Below are 17,971 nucleotides of genomic sequence, written 5' to 3' on the forward strand. Positions count from 1 at the left end.
CAGGGAGGTGGTTAATGCTTCCCTGTGAGAGGGGATGGTCCCTGCCTGCTTGAAGGAAGCCAGTAGTCAGACCACTCCTTAAGAAGCCCTCCCAGGATTCAGGAAATCTAAAGTAACAAAATGCTTGTGAACCAGGAATGTCTCCATAGCGAGGCAGGATACCCTCCCTATAGAGACATGCCTGGTTCACAAGTGTTTTGCTTTAGGTATACAATTGTTATACTCCTTAATAATAGAATAAAGATGTCTATTTCTATTGATTTTATTGATTTTGACTTTTATTTATGCAAAAAGTGGCTTGCATAAAAACAATACATGCCAGTGAAATTTCCTTAAAAGCAAGAGGGAAATAAAACGCAGCTGTGTATCTCAAATCAAACAGAGTGGTGTACCAAACGAAATGAAATGAAAATAAAAACGGTAAGAGTCCAGGAAAGCAGAAGTGTTTAAAGGTCACGGCAGTCTCTTAACTCATGAATTACACAAGGGAGGACTCTACAGAGGGTTAGGCTGCAGGAGGTGCACTTCTGCGTTGTAGGAAGTCACAATGGGGTGGTCGTTGAACAACCAGTATGGTTTCCCGAGGGGTTTTTTAAGACTGGCCTGCTTTGTATGGGGAAAGGAGGCCTGTTAGACAGTAGCTGAGACATTCTTATTTACCCAGGTTTTTTTAAAATAATGTGTATAGTACTTCTGTGTTTCTGTTTTATTCACTTCTGCTTATGTTGTTGCTATTTACTGTTGTACACTTCCCTGAAATAGAAATTTGGAATCTGCACTGTTCATTTAAAATGTTTATATGCTGCCCTTCATCAGTTTCTATGGTTCATAATCGCCTGCCCTCTCCCATATTATGGTTGCTGGTGACTTTCCTGGCCCTTTGCTTTTTGGAATTAGGAAAGGGTGTTTTTGTATAGGCTTAGGGTTGACTATTGGCTACCTCTTATACTGGTATCCCTTTTAAGGTGGCTACTTTCCCTTGCTTGCTTGCCATTTTAGTAGAGAGAGAGGAGAAATTTGATTTCACTTTGCATTTAAGGTGAACCTACCTAATTTGCACTTCTCAAAACAATGTGAAACATAGTTGTCTTTTATTCATTTATTCATTCATTTTATTTGTATGCTGATTTTCTACAGAAAATAAAACATGCTCAAAGTGGCTCACAACAAAGAAGCAGGGATGCATTTCAAACACTACAAAAACCATTTCATAATAACATAGCAAAACATAAATATGACAACCTACCCCAAAACCATATTTCTATACTGTAAATATAACAAGATTCTTTAAACAACATGCAACATCCTAAAGCAATAAGAACAAGGGAGCTTCAGTTTGACCTTAGTCCTAGAAACACCCCTCCCATGTTGTTCCTCGCAGTCCCTCTCTTGCAGCAACCATCACACTCCTTTTGGGTTAGCAAGAAATGTGTGTATTGTGCACAAAAAATGCAAATGTTAGGGGAAATAACACAGAATTTTCTGCAAGAAATTTCCCCTAATAATACATTTTTGTAAGTCGGAAATGCTCTTATATTTCTAGGAAGTACTGAAGAGGTTGCTCCCTCTCTTTGGGCAGAGGCTCTGTTTTTTAGGAGCTGCATAGCAAGAAAAATGAATCAGGTACAGTATAGAGATAAGAAAGTCTGTGCAGATTGAAATTTGCCATCCTGCAGCTGTTAAAGAGATGGAGCTTCTGTCCCGATGGGCTGGTGCCCATTGGGACTAGTAGGGCAGAAACCAAGGGTAGAGGGAGTCGGAGCCAATGACAGACAGAGCCAACTACCGTATTTTTCGCACCATAGGGCGCACCGGACCATAGGGCGCACCCAGTTTTTTGGGGGGAAATAAAGGGGAAAAATTATTTTCCCCCCAGGCGCGGGGCTGGGGAAGCTGGAGCTTCCCCCGACCCCAGCCCCCAAACAGGCAGCTCTCTGCAAGCCGTGGGAGCGCTCCCGCTGTTTGCGGAGAGGTCCGCGAAGCCTGGGCGCGCTGATTTCAGCGCGCGCAGGCTTCGGCATGCTGGCAACTCTCTGCAAGCAGCGGGAGCGCTCCCGCTGTTTGCGGAGAGGTCCGCGAAGCCTGGGCGCGCTGATTTCAGCGCGCGCAGGCTTCGGCATGCTGGCAACTCTCTGCAAGCAGCGGGAGCGCTCCCGCTGTTTGCGGAGAGGTCCGCGAAGCCTGGGCGCGCTGATCTCAGCGCGCGCAGGCTTCGGCATGCTGGCAACTCTCCGCAAGCAGCGGGAGCGCTCCCGCTGTTTGCGGAGAGGTCCGCGAAGCCTGGGCGCGCTGATCTCAGCGCGCGCAGGCTTCGGCATGCTGGCAACTCTCCGCAAGCAGCGGGAGCGCTCCCGCTGTTTGCGGAGAGGTCCGCGAAGCCTGGGCGCGCTGATCTCAGCGCGCGCAGGCTTCGGCAAGCTGGCAACTCTCCGCAAGCAGCGGGAGCGCTCCCGCTGTTTGCGGAGAGGTCCGCGAAGCCTGGGCGCGCTGATCTCAGCGCGCGCAGGCTTCGGCATGCTGGCAACTCTCCGCAAGCAGCGGGAGCGCTCCCGCTGTTTGCGGAGAGGTCCGCGAAGCCTGGACGCGCTGATCTCAGCGCGCGCAGGCTTCGGCAAGCTGGCAACTCTCCGCAAGCAGCGGGAGCCCAGCGCTGGGCTCCCGCTGCTTGCAGAGAGGTGTGCGAAGCCTGGAGAGCGTGAGGGGTTGGTGCGCACCGACCTCTCTCACTCTCCAGGCTTCAGCGAAAGCCTGCATTCGCACCATAGGACGCACACACATTTCCCCTTCATTTTTGGAGGGGAAAAAGTGCATCCTATGGTGCGAAAAATACGGTAATTCTATTCTTCTCCCCCACCCTCTTCCCTGATGAGCTCTTACAAAGTTTGTTTCAGCACTGAAACTAAAGAGGAGGGAGCTGCCAGGCTGCTTGTAAGTAAGAAGGCAGGTAGGTTGAGGCGGACTGAGGGTAAACTGAGGCTACTGGGCCTGTGCCCCTTTAGCATTAATGGACCAGCCTGCACCGGCTTCCAGTGTGTGTTGAGGGGAGTGACAACCCTACTTCCCCCAAAAAGAACAATTGGGTATGGTTAAATAAGCACTGAGAATTAGTAGAAAAAATGTTTGCAGCTGTGGTTAAAGCCAGAGTTGTGATCTATTGATGCTACTAACCTTTCTTGTGTAATAAGGGAAGACATAGGTAAAAATAGTTATCCAGCTACCTTTGCTCTGAATTGGGGGAAAGGGACCATAATGGCCTTGGATGCAGCCCAAAGCAAAGTAAGCTCACTTACGCCAAACTTTCTGAAATGCCTTTTTCTGATTCATAAGCGAGCAAACAAAAATGCCAAAAGGTTAATCAGATCTCTAATCTGTCCATCACCTCTTTACCTGTGTTCTTATTACCTTGTGTTCCTCTCTTAAAATAACCGGTTGGTGTTTCATTATTTCACATCTCTATTAAAAGCATCTCTATTAAAGTGAAACGCCCTCCCATCAGATGTCAAAGAGATAAACAACTACCTGACATTTAGAAGACATCTGAAGGCAGCCCTGTTCAGGGAATTTTTTAATGTGTGACATTTTAATGTATTTTTAATCTTTGTTGGAAGCCGCCCAGAGTAGCTGGGGAAACCCAGCCAGATGGGCAGGGTACAAATAAATTATTATTATTGTTGTTGTTGTTGTTATAAAATATAAGTGTCTTATGTTTGGGGGGATCTTAGCTGGAATGTCTAAAGGTTTTTATTCTGGCACATAGGCTTATAGACAAGATCAGAATATAAAGAGTTGTTACTAAAAGGTCTCTGAGCTGCCATAGTTTGAACCTTTGCCTTTTACCAAAAGCAATTATTATTATTTTTCAACCTTCTTTCCAAGAGTTACATCACTTTTTAGACAAGGTGACTCTGGTTCTTGCAATTTTCTCTTATCTTTGTCAGTTTGCATAAAGCTACATTTCTCTTGCATTAGTGCCTTATTTCACATGCCGTTAGTGAAAGCTTAACCTATAATCACCCATGTGTACACAAGGGATATAGCTGTATTTTTCCTCCTCCCTGTTAGGCAAATGCTGCTCCAACCACCTGTTAGCATTACATCACTGGCTCCCAAGAACACAGTTGTACCAAAAGGCCTGAAACAAAGTAGCTCTTCTTGCATTGTTTGCACTCAAAGAGCTGATGTCATGCCGAGCTGATGTCATTGTATGTCTTTGTGTAATTGCCATGGAAACCAGGCAGGTGGGGAGCCTGAGCTGATGTCATCTCAGAACGAGGTGTAGAAAGTTCTTAAGCTTTTGTTTTTCTCTTTAGATTTTGTGGAACAGCGTTAGACAACAGATTGGAAAATCCCAAAGTACGTTAGGACAATATTCTTTTAAAAAGTGTATCAGTCTGGGGTGCATTGGTTGAAACCCCCTCACCCTTCAAGTGTCCTCTCTTTGAGAAATCATCTTTTATGAAGCAGAATAATCAATTATGGAACTACATAAGGAGTGTTACCATTTCACAGGCAAAACAAAAATGTTATTGTGGAATCTAAATGGATCATCTCCCTGATTTGAGAGATTTAGAGAGAGGGGGTTATTTATTTACCCCTTTCCTGCATCTGAAAAAAGTGCTATCTGGGAAGTGAAAAAATTATAAAATACCTGTGTAACACAACTGTGTGTGTGTGTGTGTGTGTGTGTTTAAAGTTTGAAAAACTATGTTTTGAAAAATAGTTTAGCAGTCACTGGAGTGCATTCAAAATAGGCATGCTTAAAATATATTGGGTGATATCAATTGCTGGTAAGACTCAGAGTAGACCCATTGAAATCATTGGATGTAGGTGAGGCCGCATATGCACTATACATTTAAAGCAGGCCATTTTAAACAAGCATGGCTTTCACCAAATAATCCTGGGAAATGTAGTTTGTCCAGGGTTCTAATTGTCGTTAGGAGACAGAACTAGAATTCTCTAGAAAGAGGGAATGGTTGTTAAACCCCTCTGGGAATAGAGGACAACTCTCAGCATCCTTAACAAACTACAATTCCCAGGTAAGTATTGGGAGTATTCCACTTTTTCTGTGTACCAATTAGCTACCAGTGTATAACACCCTACAGTTTGGGGACCAGGATACCAGAAAGTTCATCTCACCCCTTATATACCCAGTCAATCAGTACACTCGGAAGTTGAGGGCCTTCTCCAGATGCCTTTAGGAGATCCTAGAGTTTGATTGAAAGCAAACCTCCAAATCTAATGGGTAAATCATAGAAGGGACCCTGAGGATCATCTATAGTCCAACCCCCTGCAATGCAGGAATATGCAACTGTCCCATACCAGGATCGAACCTGCAACCTTGGTATCATCAGCACCATGTTCTAACCAACGGAGCTATCCAGGCTCTACACTCAGAACTTTAGTGTTGAGTTGCCTCCCCTACCCTTTGGAATTTCCGCTCTGTTAAATATCACATAGGTGCCATCACTGAAGACCATCTACTGAAGACCATTGTAGATGCCTTTAGGAGATCCTAGAGTTTGATTGAAAGCAAACCTCCAAATCTAATGGGTAAATCATAGAAGGGACCCTGAGGATCATCTATAGTCCAACCCCCTGCAATGCAGGAATATGCAACTGTCCCATACCAGGATCGAACCTGCAACCTTGGTATCATCAGCACCATGTTCTAACCAACGGAGCTATCCAGGCTCTACACTCAGAACTTTAGTGTTGAGTTGCCTCCCCTACCCTTTGGAATTTCCGCTCTGTTAAATATCACATAGGTGCCATCACTGAAGACCATCTACTGAAGACCATTGTCTTCCAACAAGCCTTTCAAGTAGAGATATTTCTCATTCTGCATATACGGTAGATGACTGCATCTATATGACTGGGAGTGGCTGCTGAGACCATATAACACCAGTCCTGAAATTCCTACATTGGCTCCCAGTACGTTTCCAAGCACAATTCAAAGTGTTGGTGCTGGCCCTTTAAAATCCCTAAATGGCTTTGGCCCTGTATACCCGAAGGAGTGTCTCTACTCCCATTGTTCAGCCTGAGGTCCAGCTCCGAGGGCCTTCTATCTGACTATTAGAAGACATCTGAAGGCAGTCCTGTTTAGGGAAGTTTTTAATGTTTGATGTTTTATTGTGTTTTTAATATTCTGTTAGGAGCAGCCCAGAGTGCCTGGGCAAACCCAGCCGTCAGATGTGCGGGATATAAGTTGTTGTTGTTGTTGTTGTTGTTGTTGTTGTTGTATTATATATTCTATTGGAATTGCAAGATTTTATCATTTGTGTGCTTATCAGCCTGGGCTCCTTTGCGTAGACGGGTGGGATATAAATATCAATGATGATGATGATACTAACTACCGGTAATTAATATCTCAGGTTCCTGACCTTCTCCTTTTTAAAATCCCTCTGTGCTGCAGGTGGACTCAGCAGTTTTAAACAGAACCACGAAAACCTCTGTGACAACTCCCTCCAACTCCAAGAGTGCCCCGAAGGCGGAGGAGGGGGCGGTGCTGCTGCCGCGGTGACCTGCACGCTACCTCAGTCCATCCCGACCACCCCAGACATTGAGAACGCCGAGCTCACGCCCATCTTGCCCTTCTTGTTTCTTGGCAATGAGCACGACGCTCAGGACTTGGAGAAGATGCAGCGGCTGAACATCGGCTACGTCATCAACGTCACCACTCACCTCCCTCTCTACCATTACGAGAAAGGCTTGCTCAACTACAAGCGGCTCCCGGCCACAGACAGCAACAAGCAGAATCTCAGGCAGTACTTCGAAGAGGCTTTCGAATTCATTGGTAACTATCCTAGCAAAACGGCCGCCATGGCTGCTTTGGCGGCACAAATGCACTTAGTTCCGGGCTGACAGGCGTGGAACTGATTATCTTTGCCCAAGGGGGTGGGAAGCAGCTTCATCATGTTGTGTTGTTGTCTGAGCATTTCGGCACTTGCAGAACTTTCCATCGGCCTATGGCAGGGCTGCCAAAGAAATCTGGTCGCTTTTCGTGTTTTATTATCGTTTTTCGGGCCTCTTTGTACTGTATTTTTCGCTCTATAAGATGTACCAGACCATAAGATGCACCTAGTTTTTGGAGGAGGAAAACAAGAACAAAAATATTCTGACTCTCAGAAGCCAGAACAACAAGAGGGATCGCTGTGCAGCGAAAGCAGCGATCCCTCTTGCTGTTCTGGCTTCTGGGATAGCTGTGCAGCCTGCATTCGCTCCATAAGACGCACGCACATTTCCCCTTACTTTTTAGGAGGGGAAAAGTGAGTATATAGAGCAAAAAATACGGTACATTATGCAGCATAATGACAGCTAGGATAGCTCAGTTGGTAGAAAATGAGACTTGTAATCTCAGGCTTGTGGGTTCAAGCCCCACAGTGGGCAAGAGATTCCCCCATTGCAGAGGGTTGGACTAGATGACCCTTGGCAGTCCCTTCCAACTCTGATTCTGCAATGTGCATGTGTGTTTAAACTTGCAAGATTTCAGGAGCACACCTGTGTTTTCTGGAGGGGGCGTGCTAGATGGGCAGCTGCTGACAGTGCCCATTCTCGTATGAGCCAGATGTTTGCAAAATACCTGTTTCTCACATTCACACTTTGGCTGCCTTCGGACATGGGGAATATTGTGTTTGTTTTCCTGATTATAAAGCTAGCACATCTGCACCTTGCACACTGCAGTACTTGTTGTGGAATAGCAGTGTTTTGATGGATATACCAGCATGTCACACTAAACATCATTCCCAACAGTGGCCATGGCGTGACACAAGAACAAATGTCATTGGACAATGTTGCTCCTCCCACGCCCTTTCCACATACGTGTGCTTCTCTTCAGGAAAGAACAGTATGCCAGTATAACGTCCAAAATTTCATCACTTCACTTCCATCATTTTCTTGGTTAAGGTGGCTGCAAATGGATCTTTTTCCTGGAATTAAATTGCTTGGAAACGAGTGCCCCCCAGCAAACCCCTGCAGCCTCAATTATACACTGAGGCTTTGGGGGTAGGAATGTGGCTGCAAGAGGGAGGATGGGATGAGAAATGTAGGCTGACATAAAAGCCAAGCCATTGGGTACTGGTGGCAGGAAGATCATGTCCACAGTCACACCTGCAGTGCATTAATCTGTTGGCAACTCATTGGTGCATTGCATTAAATGTGTGCATGTTAGTGGGGAGGAATCTAGGAGCATGTGGACATTATGAGTGGGGCCAATGGGTGTGATCCTGCTTCCACCTCCACCTATGACATACAGTGGTACCTCGGGTTAAGAACTTAATTCGTTCCGGAGGTCCTTTCATAACCTGAAACTGTTTTTAACCTGAGGTACCACTTTAGCTAATGGGGCCTCCCGCTGCCGCTGCACCCCCGCCTCACAATTTCTGTCCTCATCCTGAAGCAAAGTTCTTAACCTGAGGTACTATTTCTGGGTTAGCGGAGTCTGTAACCTGAAGTGTCTGTAACCTGAAGCATCTGTAACCTGAGGTACCACTGTACAGTGTAGACAGCGAGCAGTTTGTATGAACACCCCCAGGGGATTTTGCTGCCAGAAGATGTGGCGATGGCCACCAATGTGAATATTTCTAAAAAGAAGGAATATACCAATTCGTGGAGGATAAGGCTATCAATGACTGCTAGTCATGGCAGCTATACGTAGGAGATGGATTGAACAGCCTAACTCTTTCTCATTTCAATCTTGCTGGTGCCCAGACACAGGCTCATTTTGTTCTGTGATGGAGATGATAGATAGATAGATAGATCGATAGATGATAGATATAATCCGCATTTAAATTTTATGCATTTTGTATGCAAAATGCACACTTTTTAATGCTTCTCCAATCTGTAACATACACAATTTGCTTGTATCTCTCACACAAAAGTTATATTTTTGTGCACATAATCTGCACACAAGCTACACTGCAACATCTAGAAAAGTACATAATCAACAGGGGATTACATTCTGATCTGCCTGCACTTTCGGGAGCACTGGATCACATCAGTCTGGGGTGAAAAGCAGACTGAACAACTTCTTTCCCCATCCCTAACTGTATGCTACCTTTGGTTTCAGAGGTATTAGGCCTCTAAAACCCTTTTGTTATGATCAGCAGTGAGAAAAGCCAGTTGCCCCCATGCATGTCGTGCCTGGGGCTTCCTAGAGGCATCTGATTAGTCACTGTACGAAGGAGGATGCCCTTGGGCTGATCTGCTGTGGCTCTTAGTCAGTTTTCCTATCCTTGCAATCAGGGAAAAATCATTTTGTGGCTTTCTTCCTAGAAAGGTACCACCTGATATTAATAATTCTAAATTCTACTACAGTAAGAGATACGACTACAGGATTTCTCCCATTTGAAAATTTAACTGCTTTCAACCACAACCAAAGGAGATTGCAAGCCTTTCTGTCTTGAAGTCACTGATCTCACCACGTGACAAAAATGTTTACTCAGTGCCAGAGTTCTGAAATCCAAAGTTGTGCAGTACCTTTTATTTGGATCAACCAAAACATCACAAAAATAGTGAGCGAGCTTTTAAAGTTCTTTTGTTGTGTTTTTCCTCTGCCACCCCCACCCTGTATAGACTTTGCATAGACATACAAAACAATGATGAAGAGTTCTGGAGAACTCAAAAGCTTGCTTAATGTTTTGAGGCCCAGTATTTTTTCCTGTTTAACATACCGTTAATGCCTTCTTGTGTTTTTTTTTTTTTACATTTTTTATTTTCAATGCAGAATCATAACAAAAATTACAAACATTGAATCCAAAATAATACTATACAAAAAAAGTAACATACAAAAAAAAAAAAGAAAAGGAAAAGGAAAAAAAGCAGAGGAAACAAAACAAAACAAAACAAAAACGAAAAGGCACACATCTACAGAAAAAAACCATATCCTCATTATAATCTAGTCATTACATACATATACACATATTGACTTCCTTCCTTTGTTCTAAGACCTCAAAAAATTTACTCTTACTATATTGTCGTGTCTAATTAGATTACTTCCATCTTTGTATTTTTTTTTATTACACTATTTTTCTATTTCTTTAACCCTGTAAAGCATCATTCATTACATACCGATATACTTACTCCAGAACAATGTTTTTTCATATACTCTTTAGCACAACCCCATTCTTTTAATAATTTCCTTCTTGTGTTTAGGACAGATGTTCATAATAAAGCAAAGCAGAGCCAGTGTTGTCTTTTTGGAAATCTTGGTCTCTTTTTGCATCTTTCTTTTACCACTGTGTCATAAATATGGGAGGACAATGAAATGGAAGGCAAAAAATGTCTACCCTTGACTGGTCCTTTTTTAACCAATACTTTTACAGACTGTCTCTTAAATACCACTTAAGGCTATACGATGGGCAATTCTATCTATCTATCATCTATCTATCTAAATTAAATTCTTACACCCCACCCCTTTTCACTTGGGTAACTATAGCCTAGAGCTATGCCTGCATGTTTGATGAACATATATTTCTTTGTCTTGACTTTCTAGTAGGATAAATATTCTGTTAAGTAACTAGTCAGAGCTTAGCTTTGCCCTAGGGACAGTTTAAATTGGATCTGCAAAGATCTGGGTGTCTTAAATAGATTTTCTCCCTGCTCCCAAAGCAGGGTTTTATGAAGGCTGAAATAAACGCAGAAGGCCTGTGGAAAATCGTGTGTCCTTCCCAAGAATCAACCTGAAAAACAGTCTGGTTCCGTAAGACAAGCCATGCTGGATCAGGCCACCAATCCACCTGGCTTAGGTCACTTTGAAGGTCACTTTCACATCACCTTTTATGCAGCTAAAGATATATGCAAATGTGGAGAAGCACATGCTCAACACATTAGGAACTGGAGGTTTGCTGCAGGGGAAATGTGGTTTCCCAGCATTCCCCGGTATCTGTCTCTTAATATGTGAATTGGCTCTTGCAAAACTCATGAATGACAAAAACTTAACAATTTTGAAAAAAAAATTCTGGATTCTATGTGGTTTCCATAATTCAGCTGGCTTTTGGTGAGCCTTGGATAAAAGGCACACATGACTTGCTGGAGTATAAAAAAAAGATGAATATTTTCCCCCTACCAGATCAGAAGGGCTATTGGGAGAAAAGCTTGTGTGGGGAGGGTCACCTGTGGCATGCAGAATAAACCACATCTGCCACCCAGAATTTATCTAATAATGATTTTCCCTTTCCTTAAGGCAGCACTTAATTTTCCCCCTGTGTTTCAAGAGAAGATCAATGTGAATGTGTACCCAGGATGCCAACTTGAATAACATATTGGGGGGGGGGGGAGAGAAGGCAAGTCCCGCCCCACACAATTGATCACAAGACCTGGCACATGCACACTATTTGAATGACAATGCCCACCAACTGGGAGGGTGGGGGCTCACGTATTTTATTCGACCCCTAGGAGTTGGCTCCTATGATGCACACACACAAATACTCCCAGAACATGTGCATTCCACCCCTTGACATTATGTTTTAATATAAAATCAGCACTTTTTGTTTTATTATATAATTGCAGTTTCCCAGATCTAAAGCTCCCCCCTCCCCCTGGCATTCCACAATGGTTGTGTTATGTTGTTGAATGAAGAATGTGCACTAACAGAGGCCATTGTGCCCATGGTCCAGACACCACCCCAAAAATGTGCATGAACAAAGTGGTATAAAAAAGTGGGACTTGCATATTGCAAATGATGGGAATTGCATGTCTAACATATACTCCAGTTTGTCCTATCTGTGGGTTCACTTGTTATGGTGTGAAAGCCTTACATCATTTGGAGGCAATGCACCTAGTTTTCAAAACCCGCTGTTTATTCTGTTCATTTGAGCACATTCTCCCTGATGTCAGGAGCTGGTTTTGTGGCATATTCTACATGTCCAACATTGTTAGAAGTACAAAATGTATAATATAATGTGTGAGTCCATAGAAACGTGCATTTCTCTGGAGAGCAATATTTTAAAAATGCATTAGCCTGGAATTGGTAATAGCAAGAATAATCTACAGATCTAGGGAGGGAGAGGAGCACAATGATTTTTGGCCACTTCCGAGTTGCAAATGAGAGAAATTAGGTGCATAGGTGAGGTTCTAGCCCAGTAACCTCTGCAGGGGCTATAGGCTTCCCAACTCTTAAGTGAGTGAATCTCTGGCTGCTGCTTATTTTGAGGAATGCATTAGGAGCTCAGGTCTCTTGACCTCTGGCTTTCACTCACTGAAGTGAATGTTTACGTTTTATTTCTGTGCTTTTTTTCCAGAGGAAGCTCACCAGTGTGGAAAAGGCCTCCTCATCCACTGCCAGGCCGGTGTGTCCCGCTCTGCCACCATTGTCATCGCTTACCTTATGAAGCACACGCGAATGACCATGACTGATGCCTATAAGTTTGTCAAAGGCAAGCGACCAATCATTTCTCCTAATCTTAATTTTATGGGGCAGTTATTGGAGTTTGAGGAAGATCTGAACAACGGAGTCACGCCGCGAATTCTCACGCCAAAGCTGATTGGGGTAGAGACTGTCGTGTGATGGCAAAGAAGCACGTGACTAAAAAAAGATGTTCGTATTCTTCACTTGACATGGACTTGGAAGGCTTGGATTTCCCCCATTTTTTTTTCTTTTTAGCTTTATTGAGAAGGGTTTATTATAAGACAAAACTTTGGACAGGAAACTTTTTGAAGAAAAGGTTTTAAAAATACAAGGACTTCACAAGCGTTGGGCAAGATACCTTTAGAAGTCCCTTCTTGAAAAGTGGATGATGTGGGGATGCTTTGAATAACCAGTTTTAAAAGTCTCCATGCGTGTAAGAGAGAAACTGGACACTATATATTTTTTTCTTCCCTTTTTGGTTATTCAGCTACTTGTAGAGATTATGACTAAGTAGTCTGTGCAGGTTCATAGACCGAAGACAGCTATGTTTTCCCCCCAAAATAAAATACAACCAGCCAAAATAAAAAAGCGAAAAGACAACTAAAACCCACGGGCGGCCTTGAGTTTGCAAAGGCTTTGCTAAAGAAACCCTAAGCAAAATGCTTGCTGGTGCAAAGAAGATCAGAGCAGCTTAAAACTATCTGCAAATCCCTTCTCGCCCTCTTGACTAGAGAAAATCTTTTTATTTGCTGTGTTTCATCTTCTGGTACTATTTTTCTATTTGGGGGTTGGGGGTAGGCTAACACCAAGGGACTTGACCATTTTACGCCATATGCCTTTACTGGCTTCTTGTGCAATAATAGTTTTGAGTAATGGAAAGAGTTCTTTATTTTGAGTGTTCAAACCAGTTACAGCTGGCTGCCCATTAATATTAATAATATTTTTAAATAGCATAAAGGTGGCTGGCTTGATTTAGAAGAAGGTATACAACAACAAAAAAAGCAATTATTTTTTCCCCTTTTCCGATTCTGGTTATAGTGCCATACACCTTGTTAAATATGTATATCAGAATGTACAAAGATCAAGAACAAGCAAAGTTTATTTAAAATATTTTTTCGCACAAAATACTGGTGTGTTTTTCTGTTCATGTAAAAAGTTTGATTATAAAAATGAAAACTGTTTTAGAAATTGTGCCTGTGTCTCCTTTCCCTTATTTCTTTCGTGAACGCTCCTGTGTGCAAGCTTTTCACTTGCAAGAAGCAGCAGGGCATGGTGCGGTGGTGGGAGGGCAGATTGTGGCACAAGAGGGGGGAGTACTTGCCATGCAGATGTTCCATGTGGCTCCTATCTCATCTAGATGCATGTAACTATGGCCTTGGTCCAGTGAAACCATGGTTTGTTGAGTATGATGCCCACACACTCTCTTCTCCCTTTCTCTCAGGGATAGGGAACCTGTGGTCCTCCCAATGTTATTCAGAGTCCAACTCTCGCCAGCTTGGCCAATGGTCAAGAGCGATGGGCAGTGGAGCTGGCAACATCTGGAGGACCACAAAGTTCCCCAACCCTGCCTTCTTGGGTTTCTTAAAGGACAGTTTCTCAGACTTAATAAGAAATGGCAGCTTTTTAAAGAAAAGTCCTAGATGCACAACAGAAAGGGAAGAGGATGCATGTTAATATAACTCATTTTCAGTCTGATAAACCATGGTTTATTCAGACCAAGTTCATCTTGTCTGAAAGGGCCTGGGCAACAAGTTGATCTGCATGTAGAATTGGCATACCCCAAGCATATCTACCTGGCCCAGACTGCATATGTGTGTCCAGATGCTCATACGAGATGGCAGCTACAGGGCACACTGGTGAATGCTGCTTTCGTGGCTCCCATGCAGTCTTAAACAGGCCTTGAGTACTCTGTAGTACAGACGTCCAATCCCATTTTGGGTCAATTTTATATTGCTCCCATTCTCCTTTTTCACTGCAGGTTTATTCTGCAAGCTGCCAACTCCAGCATTTTCCAGAGAGCTGCTATTTTTGTGATGAGTATATGTGGAGCAAGCGTTGATTAGATAGCTAGGTAGGGAAAATATTGATTATTGTAGGCTACATCCACCTAGGCTTTTTAGCTAGTGGTTTTTCACACATCGCTAAGCACATGCACTGATCCCTAGTTGTCCGCATGCATGAAGGGAGAATTTCAAAGCATATAGTCCATATGCTTGAATGTTGAAGGTATACTTTCTGGATGAGACATAGACATAACTAGTGGTTGAAGACTTGCTTCCTTCTTCTCTTCTCCAGTTCCCCTCAGCAATATATCACAGCTTCTATAGCCTACATATAGTAGGGGTATTTAAAATGAGAGTCGTCATAGCGTCCTCCTTTTTTTGCTCTTCAAAATATGGCAACCCTAGGAGGTATCCATGCCTTCATTTTAAGTATTAAGAGATGAATCAGTAACATGAGGGATTTCCTCAGTAATGTGGGATTTCCTCTCGGTCAGCAGCCTGCTAACCAATCACCGTTTTGCACCACTTGGAGCATTTTACACATTAAAAACAAAACAAAACATGATTCAATTGCATTTGCTAGAATTTCAATTGGGGAAACAGCAGGATAGAAGCAGAATGGAGGCTCAAGTAACAATCCATTCCATGGAAAACCCTGCAGAGCCTTGCTTTCCCCATTTCTCCACTAGTTCGCTGACTAATTTTAACACCCACATGGAAAAGGCCTTTTGGTGTCCAGCTCCTTGTGCTTTTGAATAGTTTTTTGTGTTTGAGCTATAGCTGACTTCATTTGCCCACCCAGCCTTATTTTATTTTTTTGGCCATGGTCACATCAGTGTGAGATGCGGCTTATAAAGTGGGCATTTATCACTGATCTCTCATTTAGATATGCTAGTCTTTGCTCCCTTTGCCAGTCCAAAGCTTAGATATAATCCATGGTAAAGTTCTGCTGTTCGTGCCATTAAAATGAGTGCTTTATGCAGTTTCCGTTCATTTCAATGGAGCATGCTGAAGAACTTCTCAGTGAATTGTGCCTCCTATTAGTATGAATTTGGAATGATTAGACAGATGTTCCAGTTAGATGACCTTTGTGGGATTTTTGTACTGCAGGGAAGGCTCCCCACCCCACTGCTTCAGATCAAATTCTGTACAGGCAGAATAAAGTGAAGTGAGGTGTGTCAAAAGAACACTGTGTATATTGACCCCAGATGTGTAAATTGCTGTGCACTTTTACTCAACAATGTTGTTACTATACATATATTTTCTTGAAATTTTATGCCTTTATTAAACTATTTTTATACAAGGATTGATTATTTTTGCTTTCTCTGAACAGTAGTAGACTTTCTGTCTGGGTTTTGTTTCTCCTCAAGGAATTTTGTTAATGCAAAGAAGGGCCGCAAGTAGATGGCTCCTGAGTTTCAGGAAAAAATGATGAGAGAACATTCGACTAAAATGAGCTGGCTAATTTCTAGGGCTACTTCTCCCATTCTTTGCACCCATCCTGAAAAAGTTATAAATATTGGACTGCATCAAGCTCCATTCTACTGGAACTCGACCCACTGAAATTGATGCACGTATGTTAGTCATGTCCATTAATTTCAGCGGGTTTCTGCTGAGTATGACTAACATTGGGCACAACCCTTTAAACTTAGCACATGCCTCTATATCATAATAACTAAAATACAAAGCGCACATTTCATTCAACAATTTGTTAAGCGTATGCTTAACAGCACGTAGACTAAATTTCAGAAAGCGTAAAGAGGAAAGGGTTTCTGTTGCTGCTCTCTCAAATTTCACAATGGTTATATTTACAGTGTCTTTTTATGTGTATGTAACTTGGCCAATAGTAAGGGACCACATACCTCTTAAGCACTCAGTGGTGTGCATTTTTTAGGTTGCAAATTTCCAGAATCTTCCAAATGTAATTCTAATCCATTGGCAGACTCTGAATACCATGGGAAGTTCATGAGGACGGTTTCTGTCAGGGTGGACAACATTGAGCTAGGTGGAGCAATGGTCTGTCTCAGTATAAGGCAGCTTCCTAGATTCCTAACTGACGGAACCGACTGCAACAAGGTGTGGTGATACTAGTTTAGGAAGTTCCTGCTGGGGTTGGGCTAGATGACCCTTGGGGCCCCTTCTGACACTACTATTCTCTGATTCTGTGAGGATTTAAAAGGAGATTGTAGATAAAGAAGGGAAATGCTTCTAGCCATGGTGGCAATATGAAACCTCCAGGTTCTGAGGCCACAGACCTCTCCATGTCAGTGCTGGGAATTGAATCTGGGATCTTCTTCAGCTGAATCAGTTGCTCTTACCACTGAGCTGTGAGCTGTTGCACACCTTCTGTGGGTAAACAATACCCGGACAACCTGAGTTTCTTGATAAAGAGAGACTAAAAATCCTGCTATGGCTGCTCCCTCATTCTATCCTTTATGAACACTGTTCCGTGACTGCTAAGAAACAGCCCTTTGCCTCGATAAACAAAGAGCGGCATGTATGATTCTGCTCCCAGTTTGATTACCCTATATTTATAACTCGCCTCATTTTCCATGGAGGCCTACAAGAGGCTGGGCTCTGATAAGCTGTCGTTCTCGGCGCAGAAACAGCCCCAGAATAGTTCCAGTGTGTTGTTTCTAATTGCAACGGATGAGCAGACTGGCTCATTAATCCTCCCCTATCAGCAGTGCATAACTTGTCTGCACCAGAATAGCCCTGATCTCAGCAATCCTGCATTTCAGCCTTGGGCTTGTGTGTTCAACGTATTTGGGAAAGGCAAGTTTCCACCACAGGCCCAAGGGGACTTCTACTTGACTGAGCTGGCTTTATATATAGACCAGGCTGTGCATCACCCACCGAGGTTTATGTCATTTCGTAAGAAAATACAGCGGTGCTCTTTAGGTTTGCATTATTTAGAGGAATCTTTTCCAACCACATTATTTAGCAGATGTCTTTTATTTTTCTTTCTTTTGGAACATGATAGCAAACCATGCTTTGGGTTAGAAAGGGGAAAGCCGAAATATTTTATTTTTCTCTCCTCTTCTCACCACACTCCTTCCACTATAGATGATATAACCACCTAAATATCTGCTGATTTACAAGTTCACTTTTTATTTTTTTTATTTGTATTAATCTTTTCGAGATGGACTGCTGGTCAAATGGGTATTGCAGTCTTTGCTACAGTTAATGGACCAATACCTTTTAATGTGCAGGGAGCAAATTTCATGCATCTCTTGTAGATAAGGCTTCTAGAATTGGACTGCTCCTAAAGACAGTCTAGAATAGGAGCAGAGAATTCAAAGCAGGATGCACTGATTTAAATTAGGGATTGGGAACCAATTATATTATATTATTTATTTGCATATTTATATCTGGCTTTCCCCCCAGGGAGCACAAGGCGCCACCCATGGTTCTCCCCCCTCACCATTTTACCCTCACGACAACCCTGTGAGGGTAAGTTAGGCTAAGAGACAGTGACTGGCCCAAGGTCACACAGAGAGCTTCATGGCTCAGTGGGGGTTTGAACCCTGGCTTTCCAGCAATGCTGCAACCACGGCAACAGCATATGACTTTTGTGTCCTTATGTCTCTCAGCAGCTCGGGGAAGAAGCCCAGAGGGAGAGAAA

At 43.1% G+C, this 17,971-nt stretch overlaps 1 protein-coding gene across 2 annotated transcripts in view; it reads left to right on the forward strand.

The window, feature by feature from the left end:
* The window catches only part of DUSP10 (dual specificity phosphatase 10), a 51,032-nt gene extending 35,383 nt beyond the window's left edge, over window positions 1-15,649 (forward strand). For both annotated transcript variants that reach the window (XM_083605348.1, XM_083605347.1), the window contains exons 3-4: window positions 6,413-6,793; window positions 12,237-15,649. In XM_083605348.1, coding sequence (XP_083461474.1) covers window positions 6,413-6,793; window positions 12,237-12,502 — 647 coding nt within the window. In that variant the 3' untranslated portion in view covers window positions 12,503-15,649. The remainder of the gene's footprint in view (window positions 1-6,412; window positions 6,794-12,236) is intronic.
* Window positions 15,650-17,971: the final 2,322 nt, after the last annotated feature.

The sequence above is a fragment of the Podarcis filfolensis genome (genome assembly GCF_964270895.1).
Source record: "Podarcis filfolensis genome assembly, chromosome: 3".
In the NCBI taxonomy this organism is placed as follows: domain Eukaryota; kingdom Metazoa; phylum Chordata; class Lepidosauria; order Squamata; family Lacertidae; genus Podarcis; species Podarcis filfolensis.